Source organism: Rhineura floridana, chromosome 10 (genome assembly GCF_030035675.1).
Source record: "Rhineura floridana isolate rRhiFlo1 chromosome 10, rRhiFlo1.hap2, whole genome shotgun sequence".
Classification (NCBI taxonomy): domain Eukaryota; kingdom Metazoa; phylum Chordata; class Lepidosauria; order Squamata; family Rhineuridae; genus Rhineura; species Rhineura floridana.
The window spans coordinates 91,459,362-91,473,851 of record NC_084489.1 but is presented as its reverse complement, the minus strand read 5'-3'; the positions used below and the strand labels follow the sequence as shown (position 1 = coordinate 91,473,851).

Here is a 14,490-nt window from a genome sequence, read left to right as displayed (position 1 = left end):
CCCTCCTCTGGGCAGGCTCCCTTTCACCCCTCCCCCACCCCAATGCTGGGCAGGCCAGTTGGTTGGCAGCCCCGCTGAGAGGGGCTCCTCCTTACCCAGATGAGGAGCTGCGTGAAGACCACATTGGCCATGGCACTGGAGAGGTGCAGAGCTGTCCGTCCGTCCCCGTCGCCGTAGGTCTCATTCACTTCCTCCTTGGTGCCGTGGGCAAGCAGAGTGACCACAGCCCGCAGATCATCCTCCACCACAGCCCGGAGCAGCTGCTGGCCCAGGGGCACGTCCGAGTGAGGCAAGGGGGCCAGGAAGAGTTTCTGCTCGTACTTGGCCCGGATCCAGCGCTCCTTCTCCTCTCTGCAGAAGTAAACGGGGTATCACACAGTCTTCTGTATCCCGTATGCACCCCCCCATTTCCTCCCATGAATGCAGCAGGCAAGAGGCTTCCCCCCCCAAAGACAGCTTGTCTCCTCATCCCCCCCAGGGACTGTCATCTGTCATGCAGCCCCAGCGGAAAGGCCAGCCCCCATGCTGGCGTGGGGTGTGGGGAACGGACCAGAGACAGAAGCAGGCAGCATTATCGCAGCCGGCGTCTCACTGACCACACAAAGGCGCTGGTGCCGAGGGGCCCCCGATCGATGCTGCTGGCACCCCATTGCTATCTGCCGGCCATTCTATCCATCTGTATCTGCCAAGTGCGATCAATACCCACAGCAGAGCATGCTCAGTGCCTCCTGCCCCCTGCCCTGCTCTTATCCACTGATAAGGCAGCAGAAAGGGCTCTTGTCTGGGTGTCAGGATGAGTGAGTGACAGGAGAGGGACTCCGATAGGGACAAACAAGGCAGCTCCCCCTGGGGGCTGGTGCAGCCACGCCGCCTCACTTAACCCCTTCTTCTCCAGACACAGGCATGGCCCTCCAGCCTATAGGGCTGTGGCGGAAGCACAGAGTGGCTGGTGGGAGCCCCTGGCTCTTCTGCATGCAGAAAGGCTGCTGCGATGAGACTTGCTCTCGCGCTCCTGCCCCGCACTGGCATGTGACGGAGGGCTAAAGGGGGCCAAAGCCAGGGCAGCAAGTCACAGCGCTTTCCCAGTGGGGCTGCCCACATGGTTGGGAAGGGCTAGGACTCCAGGTTTTGCTGCCCCTGTCCCAACTAGTTCAGCACTCGCTCCGTCCCCAGGAGCTGCCTGCCTGTCTGCCCAGTAACCCAGCCGGGGGGGGGGAGAGAAAGGACACTGGGCGCAATCACCAGATTTTACTACCAAGCTCAGGCATGGCACTAGCCCAGGAAGGAGGGGGGTGTTGTGGCTTCCTCAGAACCCAGGAATGGGGTGGCCCATTTACATTTGGCAGGGGTCACATCCCTGTTCATGGCGAGGCATTTTGGAGAAGCGGCTGAAACTAGACTGGAGGCACCCACCCTTCTCTGAATCTTGAGCTCTAGGCAAAAAAAGCCACCCATCCCCTGGGCACACTAACCTTCCCCTAACAGGAGGAAACCACAAAAGTGGGGGCATCTCACCCTGAAGCACAGGGATGAGGGGTGGCTACAATGAATGCCAAGTGCTTGCCCACAAATGATGGGCTCTTGTAGGCCTTCCTCTCATGCTGAGAATACTTCTGTGCGTGTGTGTGCGTGCTTATGGACCCTGGACTGGATCATTAGGAACATAGATAGTGGGGTGTGTGATGGGCGTGAAGACCGCAGGGTGATTTGCCTGCCTGGCACAAAGGTTGCGGATGTCGCCCATCAGCTATAGCCTGGTAGATAGCGCTGGGGAGGAGTCAGTGGTCATTTTGCACATTGGCACCCATGCCATGAGAAATGCAGCCGTGAGGTCCTGGAAGCAAAATTTAGCTTGCTAAGTAGGATGCTGAAAGCCGGACCTCCAAGGCGGCTTCCTCTGAAATGCTACCGGTTCCACGCATGGGGCCAGCCAGCCAGGCACAGCTTTGTGGTTTCAATGCGTGGATGTGATGCTGGTGTTGGGAGGAGGGGTATGGATTTGTTAGGCACTGGGGGACATTTTGGGACAAGCTGGGCCTGTGCAAAAGGGATGGGCTCCACTTGAACCTGGATGGAACCAGACTGTTGGCACTTAAAATCAAAAAGGTGGCACAGCAGCTTTTAAACTGAGGGAGGGGGGGACCACTGACAGGAGCTGAGGGAAGGTCCTGTTTGGAACAAGTCTCTCCCTGGGAATAAAGACCAAAAATGATGAAAATTAGAAATAGGGGCACAGGATAGCAACCCAGAGAGGCAAAAGTACCAGAGGCCAACGCAAAAGTGGCAAGGACACTTGAAAAGAGACACTTACAAGGGTCTATACACTAATGCTAGAAGCCTCCAAGCCAAGATGGGAGAACTGGAGTGCTTGGTCTTGGAGGACAGCATTGATATAGTGAGCATAGCAGAAAGCGGTGGAACAGAGAGGACCAGTGGGACACAGTTATCCCTGGATATAAACTATATTGAAAGGACAGGGAAGGACGTATTGGAGGTGGTGTCGCTCTTTATTTATTTTATTTATTTATTTATTTAATTAATTAATTAAGCTTATATACCGCCCGACTAGCAACAGCTCTCTGGGCGGTGAACATTAAAAATACAATAAAAATGACACAAAACTGTACACAAAACTGTACAGTCTAAAATCAAAATATAATAATTTAGAATTAACAGAAATTAAAATGCCTCAGAGAAGAGAAAGGTTTTAACCTGGCGCTGAAAAGATGATAGTGTCGGCGCCAGGCGCACCTCCTCGGGAAGACCATTCCATAGTTCGGGGGCCACCACTGAGAAGGCCCTAGATCTTGTCACCACTCTCCAGGCTTCCCTATGAGTCGGAACCCGGAGGAGGGCCTTCGTAGTAGACCGTAGTGTACGGGCCGGTTCATATCGGGAGAGGCGTTCCGACAGATATCGTGGTCCCGCACCGTATAAGGCTTTATAGGTAAGTACCAACACTTTGAATCTGGCCCGGAAGCATATTGGAAGCCAGTGCAAATGGGCTAGCACAGGTGTTATATGCTCAGACCGCTTAGTTCTTGTTAGCAGTCTGGCCGCCGCATTTTGCACTAGCTGTAGCTTCCGAATCGTCTTCAAAGGTAGCCCTACGTAAAGCCCATTGCAGTAGTCCAGACGCGAGGTTACCATAGCATGTACCACTGATGAGAGGTCCTCCTTACTCAGATAGGGACGTAGCTGGGCTACCAACCGAAGTTGGTAGAACGCATTCCGGGCCACCGAGGCTACATGAGCCTCAAGTGTGAGGGAAGAGTCTAAGATGACTCCCAGACTACGCACCTGTTCCTTTAGGGGGAGTGTAACCCCATCCAGGACAGGGTATATATCCACCATCCGATCAGAGAAACCATCCACCAACAGCATCTCAGTCTTGTCAGGATTGAGTCTCAGTTTGTTAGTTCTCATCCAGTCCATTGTTGCAGCCAGGCAACAGTTCAGCACGTCGACTGCCTCACCTGAAGAAGATGTAAAGGAGAAGTAGAGCTGCGTGTCATCAGCGTACTGATGACAACGCACTCCAAAACTCCTGATGACCGCCCCCAGCGGCTTCATATAAATGTTAAAAAGCATGGGAGACAGAACCGAACCCTGCGGGACCCCACATTGGAGAACCCACGGTGTCGAGCAATGTTCCCCAAGCACTATCTTCTGGAGACGGCCCGCTAAGTAGGAGCGGAACCACTGCCAAGCAGTGCCTCCAACTCCCAATTCCGCAAGCCTCTCCAGAAGGATACCATGGTCGATGGTATCAAAAGCTGCTGAGAGGTCAAGGAGAATCAACAGAGTTACACTCCCTCTGTCTCTCTCCCGACATAGGTCATCAAACAGGGCGACCAAGGCAGTCTCAGTGCCAAAACCAGGCCTGAACCCCGATTGAAATGGATCTAGATAATCGGTTTCATCCAATAGTGCCTGGAGCTGGTCAGCAACCACACGTTCCAGGATCTTGCCCAGGAACGGAACATTGGCTACTGGTCTGTAGCTGCTGACATCCTCTGGGTCCAAGGAAGGTTGTTTCAGGAGTGGTCTCACTGCCGCCTCTTTCAGACAGCCAGGGACCACTCCCTCTCGTAAAGAGGCATTAATCACTTCCTTGGCCCAGCCAACTGTTCCTTCCTTGCTAGTTTTAATTAGCCAAGAGGGGCAAGGATCCAGTACCGAAGTGGTCGCACGAACCTGTCCAAGCACCTTGTCCACATCCTCGAACTGAACCAACTGAAACTCATCCAACAAAACATGACAAGACTGTGCTCCGGACACCTCAGTAGGATTAACTGCTATTAAATAGGAGTCTAAGTCCCGGCGAATGCATGAGATCTTATGCTGGAAGTGTTCAGCAAATTTATTACATCGAGCTACCGATGTATCTGCCGTATCTTGTAGGCCTGGATGAAGTAGGCCACGAACCACTTTAAAAAGCTCCCGTGGGAAGAGGGCATTGAATCCAGCAAGCCAGAAACCCACAAAGAGGCAGACTCCTCCACAGAATGGTTGTGGGTGGTGACACCATGCCCCAAGAGTAATTTAGTACTTGGGATGGTCTATCATTGCCCTGACCAAATGCTGAGGGAGATCTTGAGATGAAAAATGAAAATTGAGGAAGCATCTAAACTAGGAAAAGTTGTCGTCATGGATGACTTCAATTACCTTGACACAGACGACTACATTTGTGTTCCAGTCACAACAAAGAAGTAACATTCCAAGATACCTTAAATGACTGTGCCCTAGAACAGTTGGTCATGGAAACCGACCAGCGGGACAGCAACCCCAGACTTAAGTGACACCCAGGATCTGGTGTGAGATACAAGTGTTGTTGAACCAACTGGAAGCAGTGATCAAAGTGCTATTAAATAGAACATGCATGTAAATGGCCAATTGCCAAGAAAATCCAACATGGTCACCTGACTTCAAAAGAGGAAATCTCCCCAAAATGAGGGGATTGGTAAAAAGGAAATTGAAAGACTAAGTCCAGAGGGTCAATCAAATCACTCCAAAATGTTTGGGAGTTCTTGAAAAGCACAATATTAAATGCTCAACTGGGGTGTATACCACAAATCAGGAAAGGGACCACCAGGACTAAGAGGATGCCAGCGTGATTAATGAGCAGAGTCAAAGAAGCTATTAGAGGCAAGAAGGCTTCCTTCAAAAATGGAAGTCTTGTCTGAATGAGGAGAATAAAAAGGAACACAAACTCTGGTAAAACAAATGCAAGAAGACAATAAGGGATGCTAAAAAAGAATTTGAGGATCACATTGCTAAGAACATAAAAACCAACACCAAAAAATTCTCTAAATACATTCAAAGCAGGAGAACAACTAGGGTGGCGATTGGACCCTTGGATGACAAGGGAGTCAAAAGAAGTAAATAAAGTTAATAATAATAATAAAGTGTCCTAAAGAAGGATAAGGAGATTGCAGAGAAGCTAAATGAATTTTCTGCATCTGTCTTCATAGTGGAGGATATAGAACAGATCCCTGTGCCTGAACCAAATTTTGCAGGAAGGGAGTCTGAAGAACTGAGGCAAATAATGGTGATGAGGGATGACGTTCTAGGCTTAACAGACAAAATAAAAACTGACAAATCACCAGATTCGGGTGGCAGCCACCCAAGAGTTCTCAAAGAACTCAAATTGAAATTGCTGATCTTCTAACAGAAATATGTCACGTGACCCCCAGATCTGCCTCCGTACCTAAGGACTGGACAGTGGCTAATGTAGCACCAATCTTTAAAAGGGAATCTGGGGGAATCATGGAAATTACAGGTTAGTTAGCTAAATGTCTGTCCCAGGAGAACTGGTAGAAAGTGTTGTTAAACATAAAATAACAAAATATATACTGTAGAAGAGTGAGCCTTGCTGAAGCAGAACCAATGTGGCCTCTGCAAGGTAAGCCCTGTCTCAACAACCATGGGCTCCTGCTAGGAGAAAGGGCGGGCAAAAATCTAACAAATAAATATAAATAAATAAATCTATTAAGAGTTCTTTAAGAGTGTCAACAAGTATATAGACAGAGGTGATCTGGATGACATGTTCTTGTCAAAAACCTTTTGACAAGGTACCTCACAAAAGACTCCTAAGCTTACAAGTCATGGAATAAGAGGAGAGGTCCTCTTGTGGACCAGGAACTGGTTAAGCAGCAGGAAGCAGAGAGCAGGAATAAATGGATAGTTCTCCCAATGGAGGGATGTAGAAAGCGGAGTCCTCCAGTATTGGGTCCTGTGCTTTTTAACTTGTTCGTAAATGATCTAGAGTTGGGGGTGAGCAGTGAGTTAGCGATGTTAGCTGGTGATATGAAATTGTTGTTAAAACAAAAGGGTTGCAAAGAGCTGCAAAAGGACCTCTCCAAACTGAGTGAATGGGCAGTAAAATGGCAATTTGTTTTTAATGTATATTTGTTTTTAGTTACTGTAAACCGCCCACAGAGCTTCGGCTATGGGGCGGTATACAAATACAATAAATAAAATAAATAAATACAGTTCGGTGTATACAAGTGTAAAGTGATGTATTTTGGGGCAAAAAATCTTAACTTCACATATATGCTCATGGAGTCTGAAGCGGCAGTGACTGACCAGGAATGAGACTTTGGGGTCGTAGCAGATAGCTCAGTGAAGATGTTGACCCAGTGTGTGGCTTTGGCGAAAAAGGCAAATTCCATGCTAGGGATCATTAGGAAAGGAACTGAAAATAAGATATTATGTTGTTGTTGTTATGTGCCTTCAAGTCGACTATGACTTATGGCAACCCTATGAATCAGCGACCTCCAGTAGCATCTGTCGTGAACCACCCTGTTCAGATCTTGTAAGTTCAGGTCTGTGGCTTCCTTTACGGAATCAATCCATCTCTTGTTTGGCCTTCCTCTTTTTCTACTCCCTGCTGTTTTTCCCAGCATTATTGTCTTTTCTAGCAAGTCATGTCTTCTAATTATGTGTCCAAAGTATGATAACCTCAGTTTCATCATTTTGACTTCTAGTGACAGTTCTGGTTTAATTTGTTCTAACACCCAATTATTTGTCTTTTTCGCAGTCCATGGTATCCGCAAAGCTCTCCTCCATGTATATAGGTGGTGCTATATAAATAATATATTATAAATTTTTCTCTTATCCCTTTTTTCACCGTCCAACTTTCACATCCATACATAGAGATCGGAAATACCATGGTCTGAATGATCCTGACTTTGGTGTTCAGTGATACATCTTTGCATTTGAGGACCTTTTCTAGTTCTCTCATAGCTGCCCTCCCCAGTCCTAGCCTTCTTCTGATTTCTTGACTATTGTCTCCATTTTGGTTAATGATTGTGCCGAGGTATTGATAATCCTTGACAAGTTCAATTTCCTCATTGTCAACTTTAAAGTTACATAAATCTTCTGTTGTCATTACTTTGGTCTTTTGGATGTTCAGCTGTAGTCCTGCTTTTGTGCTTTCCTCTTTAACTTTCATCAGCATTCGTTTCAAATCATTACTGGTTTCTGCTAGTAGTATGGTATCGTCTGCATATCTTAAATTATTGATATTTCTCCCTCCAATTTTCAAACCTCCATCTTGGTCCAATCCTGCTTTCCATATGATATGTTCTGCATATAGATTAAACAAATAGGGTAATAAAATACACCCCTGTCTCACCCCCATTCTGATTGGGAACCAATCGGTTTCTCCATATTCTGTCCTTACAATAGCCTCTTGTCCAGAGTATAGGTTGCACATCAGGACAATCAGATGCTGTGGCACCCCCATTTCTTTTAAAGCATTCCATAGTTTTTCATGATCTACACAGTCAAAGGCTTTGCTGTAATCTATAAAGCACAGGGTGATTTTCTTCTGAAATTTCTTGGTCCGTTCCATTATCCAACGTATGTTTGTGATATGATCTCTGGTGCCTCTTCCTTTTCTAAATCCAGCTTGGACATCTGGCATTTCTTGCTCTATATATGGTAAGAGCCTTTGTTGTAGAATCTTGAGCATTACTTTACTTATATGGGATATTAAGGCAATAGTTCGATAATTACTGCATTCCTTGGGACCCCCTTTCTTTGGAATTTCAATATATATGGAACGCTTCCAGTCTGTGGGCCATTGTTTAGTTTTCCACTGTTCAGCTCACTTCAAAAAAGATATTGCACATCTGGAAAAGGTTCAAAAAAGGGCACCCAGAATGATCAAGGGGATGGAGCGGCTCCCCTATGAGGAAAGGTTGCAACTTTTGGGTTGCAAAACAACAGATTAAGATGGTCCGCCCCAGGAGACTAATGGAATCCACTGGATTCCTGAATGCCCTGGGGGAGTTCCCAGTAGATAGAGCAGGTGACCCTGTTGAAGCCCTTGTCACGCTATGGAACAGTGAGGCACGTCGGGCTCTCGACATGGTTGCCCCCAAGCACCCTCTCCGGCACTGTGGAGCCCGGCTTGCACCTTGGTACACCAGTGAGCTAAGGGCAATAAACAGGCTGGACGACAGCTACAGCATAAGTGGCAAAAGCCATGCTGTGAGGCTGATCGGGCACACGTAAAACATCATAACTGTGCCTACTGTGTGGCGGTGAGGGAGGTGAAGAAGACCCACTTCTCTGCCTCCATCGCATCCTCAAGTAGCCGTCCGGTGGAGTTTTCCATATTGTCAGAGGTTTGTTGACATCAACTCCAGGAGATGGAGTCTTAGACCCTTCAGAGGCCCACTGTGAATTGTTTGCAAGGCACTTTGAGGGTAACGTTGCTTGCTTCCGTAGCAATCTTGATGCCCCATCCACATCTACTGCAGTCCCCAATGAGGTGCCCAGTGCAACATCTGCTGTGACTTCTTGGGAACGGTGTCAGTTGATGCGGCCTGATGATGTACAGAAGATGCTTGTGATGATGAGGCCAGCAATGTGTCCTTTCGACCCTTGCCCTTCTTGGCTTATTAAAGCTTGGCCGGGGGTTTGACCGAGTGGATCCAGGGTGTGATCAATGCATTGTTGCAGGAGGGAGTGGTTCCAGCCGAAGTGAAAGAGGCGGTGAGCCGAGCGCTCCTGAAGAAGCCCACCCTGGACCCATTGGTTTGTGACAATTACCAAGCAGTCGCAAATACCCCCTTCTTAGGGAAGGTGATTGAGAGGGTTGTGGCGTAGCAATTGCAAGTACTCTTGGATGAAACAGATTATCTTGACCCATCCCAGTCTGTGTTCAGGCCTGGTTATGGGACTGAATCGGCCTTGGTTGCCTTGATGGACGATCTTTATCGGAAGGACTGGGGAAGTGCAACCATGTCATTCTTACTTAATCTCTCGGCGGCTTTTGATACCATTAACCATGGTATCCTTCTGGGCAGACTTGGTGAGATGGGTATTGGAGGCACTGTTTTACAGTGGTTCCGATCCTATCTTCAGGGTCATTTTCAGAGAATAGCATTGGGTGACTGTCTTTCGGCCCCCTGGCAGTTGTGCTGTGGGGTGCCGCAGGGTATCATCTTGTCCCCCATGCTGTTTAACATCTATATGTAGTCCTTGGGAGTGGTCATCAGGAGATTTGGGGCAAGGTGTATGCAGTACGCTGACGATACCCAGCTCTATTTCTCTGTAGTATCTGAATCAGGAGAGGCCGTGCAAGCCCTGCACCACTGCCTGGACTCTGTGGTGGGCTGGTTGAAGGCCAATAAACTGAGTCTGAATCCCAGCAAGACGGAGACACTGTGGGTTGGTAGTTCCGAGCTGGTCAGTTGCCAGCTTTGGATGCAGTCGTACTCCCTCTGAAAGAGCAGGTCCGTAGTCTGGGGGTGCTCCTGTATCCATCTTTGTCGCTAGAGGCCAAGGTGACCTCAGTGGTTAGGAGTGCCATTTACCAGCTGTGGCTGGTAAGACAGCTGCGGCTGTTTCTGGACCGGGATAGCCGACCACTGCTGTCCATGCACTGGTAACCTCCAAGCTGGATTACTGTAATGCGCTCTATGTGGGGCTGCCCTTGAGGTTGGTCCGGAAGCTGCAGCTGGTGCAAAACGCGGCAGCGAGACTGCTCACTGGGGCAGGGTATTGCCAATATGTCACCCTGCTGCTGAAAGAAATGCACTGTCTGCCAGGCTAAGTTCAAGGTTCTAGTTTTGGTGTACAAAGCCCTATACAGCTTGGAACCAGGATACCTGAAAGACTGTCTTACCTGTTATATACCCAGTCAATCACTGTGCTCTGCAGGTGAGGGCCTCCTGCAGATACCATCTTATCAGGAGGTCTGTTCCGCACAACATAGGAAACAGACCTTTAGTGTGGCGGCACCTACCCTTTGGAATTCCCCCCCCCTTAAATATTGGACAGGCACTATCTCCGTTATCTTTTTGGCGCCTACTGAAGACCTTCCTTTTTCAATAAGCCTTTTAAGTAGAGATCTTACTCCAGTCTGCATCTGTGTTGGAATTGCTTTTTAATATGTTTTTAAACCTTCCTTTTTTAATGTTTTTAAAGCTTTTTTTTAAAAAAATAGGTATTTTCTTTTAATATGTTTTTAATGGTTGTGTTTTAATATATTTTGAAGTCTGTTTTTATGATGTTTTAAAGTGTTTTAGTGCTTTTGTTTGCCACCTTGGGCTTCTGCTCGGAGGAAGGGTGGGATATAAATCAAATAAATGTATATTTGGGGCTTTTTTGTTCAGAGAAAAGGTAAGAGGTGACATGACAGAAGTGTATAAGATTGTGACCAGAATGGAGACAGTGGATAGAGAGAAGCTTTTCTCCCTCTCTCATAACACTAGAACACGGGGACATCCAATGAAGCTGAGTGCTGGAAGAAAGTACTTCTTCACACAATGCATAGTTATCTATGGACTTCGCTCTCACAAGATGCAGTGATGGCCTCCAACTTGGATGGATTTAAAAGAGTAATAGACAGATTCATGGAGGAAAAACCTACCAATGGCTACTAGTCACGGTGGCTATGAGCTGCCTCCACAGTCAGAGGCGTTGTGCTTCTGAATAGCAGTTGCTGGAAAGCGCAGAGGGAGGGAGGGCTCTTGCACTCAGGTCCTGCTTGCGGCTTCCCACAATGAGCATCTGGTTGGCCACTGTGAGAACAGGATGCTGGACTAGATGGGCCCCCTCTGGCGGGATCCAGCTGCAGGCTCTTCTTACGTTTTTCCAGACATGGCTGGGCTCCAGCTCCCACCAGCTCCTGCCCACTTGTCCATGGTTAGGGATTGTGGAAGCTTCTTGGCGATCACTCGTGACCGAGTACGATTGTCTTCCAAAATAAAGTCTTTAACAAAGGATTCGTCTGAATCTGTATCCACCGCCGATGTACCAGACCATGACTAGGGGCTTCTGCATTTCACAGTCCTGCCCCCATCGTCATTCGCTGATCGCCATGGGACTTTTGTTATGGAAGACGCCTGTGCGTGAATTTGTTTTATGTGGGGAGATCGGCGCACCACGATCAACACACAATCTTGACAGAAAAAGGCTTTGATCCAATGGCATGGGTACCACGACGATTGGAAGTCCTTTATCTGCTGCAGCCTTGATCCACCTTCACAGCATTTGTAATGTACACATTGTTCTCCTCCTCCTGTTCTGCCATTGAGGACATTCTTGGATCGTCCTTTGTCTGGTTCCTCTCCCTTGACCTGACCGCCATGGGTGACCCTGCTGGGAGTACATGACTCCCGACGGCATCGCTCACAGGGTTCATTGGAACACGCAAACCCACTCACCGCTACAAGGTGACGATCCAGGGAGGGGTTGTGGAAGCAGTAGCTCAATAACACTTGGAGGGCCTCAGATTGGGACCGTAGGAAGCTGCCTTATCCTGACTCTTGGCCCATCTAGCTCAATACTGTCCACACTGACTGGCAGAGGCTCTCTGGGGCTTCAGGCAAGGAGCCTCTCCCACCTCCACCTGGAGATGCCTCCATCGGGGACTGAACCTGGGACCTCCCGCTTGCAAGGCAGATGCTCTGCACTGAGCTATGGGGACCTTACACGCTGCTGGCCCATTCCATCCCCCATATATTTATGTTGAAAACATATGTCCCTGCTCAGAAATACTGGAGGATGAGCTTGGTAGCCCCACTGAGAGCATCTGGATTAAAATAAATGGGGCAAGGAATAAAAGGAACATGGTGGCTGGAGTCTACTACTGACCACCCAATCAAGAAGACGAAGATAAAGCATTTGAAAAGCAAATTGCAAATCTTTTGAGAAGGCATGATGTAGTAGTAATATCAATTACCCTGATATCTGTTAGGAGACAAATTCTGCCAAGCACAGCCCCTTCCAGATTTCCCTAGGGATCTGTGTGCTTGGGCCTCCTGTCCCAAACTTCAGCTTGCTAGTTAATGCTGAAAGACCTTCTTAGCCAATTGGGGCTATGCAGCCTGCCTAGGAGAAGATGCTAAGATGGTCCCTCTCTCTCAACCAGGATATCTTTGATGAGACAGATGTCCAATTTGAACTTTCTGAGTGGTGTACAAGGACCTTAATAATTCTGAGCTGCACTTTTGAATCCTCATTTTGAAGCAGTGATATACAAATGTCCTGTTTCCTAGTTTCTCCAGTAATCAGAGAGTCTTGGATAATAAGTGTATCAAATTTTACTTTTTAAGGTCATATAGCAGTATTGTAACAATCCTGATGCCCTTGTACACAATCACAAGGTTGTGAGCAACAACCTATTAGAGTGTAGAGAAGATTATTATTATTTACTTTTAATATGTTTGATGTGAGTGGACTACCTGGGCATTTTTGAAACTTGACACGTTACAAGGCAATTTTTTGCCGTGGAATAAAGAGATATTGATTGATTCCCTTGTGAGTCAAAGTGTGGGCATGGGCTATTGCCCCCTGGATGAGACTGAAAAAATGTTGTTTTCAGACTTCCCTAATAGCCAGACCCTTGAAATGCCCATACACCAAATTTTCCTTTCAGGGAGAAGGCTATTAGTTCATGGAGAAGTACTATTATAATTCTGACACGCCTGTGAGTGAGTGCCAAGAACCATTTCATATAAATATTACTTTGGATGTTAAGACAGACAACAACTTGAGGAAGGGCATGGAAACTGACCAGAGGCGGCAAGACCCACCTGGCAACTGAACTTTTTGTGCCTCTTTGGGCCTTTCAAAGCCCTGGCCTATTTGCCTTTCAACCTGAGACTCTGGCAGGCATGAGACGCCAGTCATTTGCACCTGCTCTGTGCCTTCAAACTGCAGGTCAGATGATGACTGATTCAGGGCAGACTTTCAAAATGTAACTTCCTCCTGCTGCTGCTGCTGTAACCCCCGTCCTAAATTTAGAGCCTTCTTGTTATTGCCAACCAGCGACATGGTTGTTTGCTCTGTGCAGGGCTGCCCCCCATGAGGCAAAGAGCAGCAGCAGCCTCAAGCACCTGATGCTATGGCAGGGCAGCAGCCCCTCATGACACCCTCCCCCCTGCAGACCCCTAAGCGAGCCTTAGTGCCCCATCACCGGTGTTGGAAGTAAAACTTAATGGCCAGCCCAACAGAGGCTTCTGTGGTGGGGGGGCAAAATCCTATCCTTTGCCTCAGGTAGCCAGCTCTGTGCCTCTACTTTTACTTATTTTAAAATGTACACGCTGCTTTTTGAAGAGCTTCTTCCACAAAGCAGTTTACAGTCTCAAATACTAACTAACTTCACAATAAAATATAGTTTCTCACGCTTTCTGAACTTGGTCCCCCCTCTGGACTCTCCTGTGCTCACCCCCACCCAAACCAACACCCATTCTCTGTTCTGCCAGTGACCCTTCTCCCATGCAGCTGCAGGAAGCCTGATGCTGCACACCAGGTTTCATGGACTGGAGCCCCAACCCAACACTGGCATGAGAGAAGCGAGAGACCAGAGGAGGAGCATCTCTGAGCCCCTCTCTGGAAGCAGGTGTGGGAATGTATCAGGGCAGGAACCCCCTCTCCCCCACACGTGCAGCGGGGCAGTCACCCAAGCAGCCACCCCCAGAAGCTCCAGCTAGCAAAGTCTGGACGCCCTCCTCTCCCGACGCTCACGTACCTGCAGCTCTCAGGGCCTGGCTTGGGGTAGTTCTCAATGGCACCTTCCCACACAGAATTGGCCAGCATGTTGCCGATGGCAGTCATCACCATCACCAGCTCCAGAGGCCAGTCGTCCAAGTCAAGGGAGCGGACGCGTGAGAGGTGTGTGCCCAGGTTTCGATGGATGCCCGAGCACTCAATGCAAATGAGGGCCCCCAGATTCAAGCTGGCCCAGTCCGGGTCTGTGGGGGATGGGTGTCTGTGTTATCAGCCGATATGGATTCCCACCCACCTCATCATTTGCCTCCTGCCTCCTGGGCAGCGATCTGAGCCGGCCTGCCCTCCCTCCCCACTCCGCCACCTCATCCCACTTGGGAGTTTGTCTCCACTATAAACATAAACCAATTTCAAGTACGTTGTAAGGCTCCAGACAAGGACAGGGGGCTGTGAAATGGCTGCAGAGTCCCAAGAGGACCCTGTAAGCATCCTTAGGAAACCTCCAAGCTGGGGAAGGAA

The 14,490-nt window shown here is 48.4% G+C and overlaps 1 protein-coding gene across 3 annotated transcripts in view; it reads right to left on the bottom strand.

Moving 5' to 3' along the window:
* AGAP3 (ArfGAP with GTPase domain, ankyrin repeat and PH domain 3) overlaps positions 1-14,490 on the bottom strand; it is a 132,031-nt gene that overhangs the window by 755 nt on the left and 116,786 nt on the right. For all 3 annotated transcript variants that reach the window (XM_061585635.1, XM_061585636.1, XM_061585634.1), the window contains exons 16-17: positions 13,994-14,216; positions 96-351 (exon numbers count right to left, since the gene is read on the bottom strand). In XM_061585635.1, coding sequence (XP_061441619.1) covers positions 96-351; positions 13,994-14,216 — 479 coding nt within the window. The remainder of the gene's footprint in view (positions 1-95; positions 352-13,993; positions 14,217-14,490) is intronic.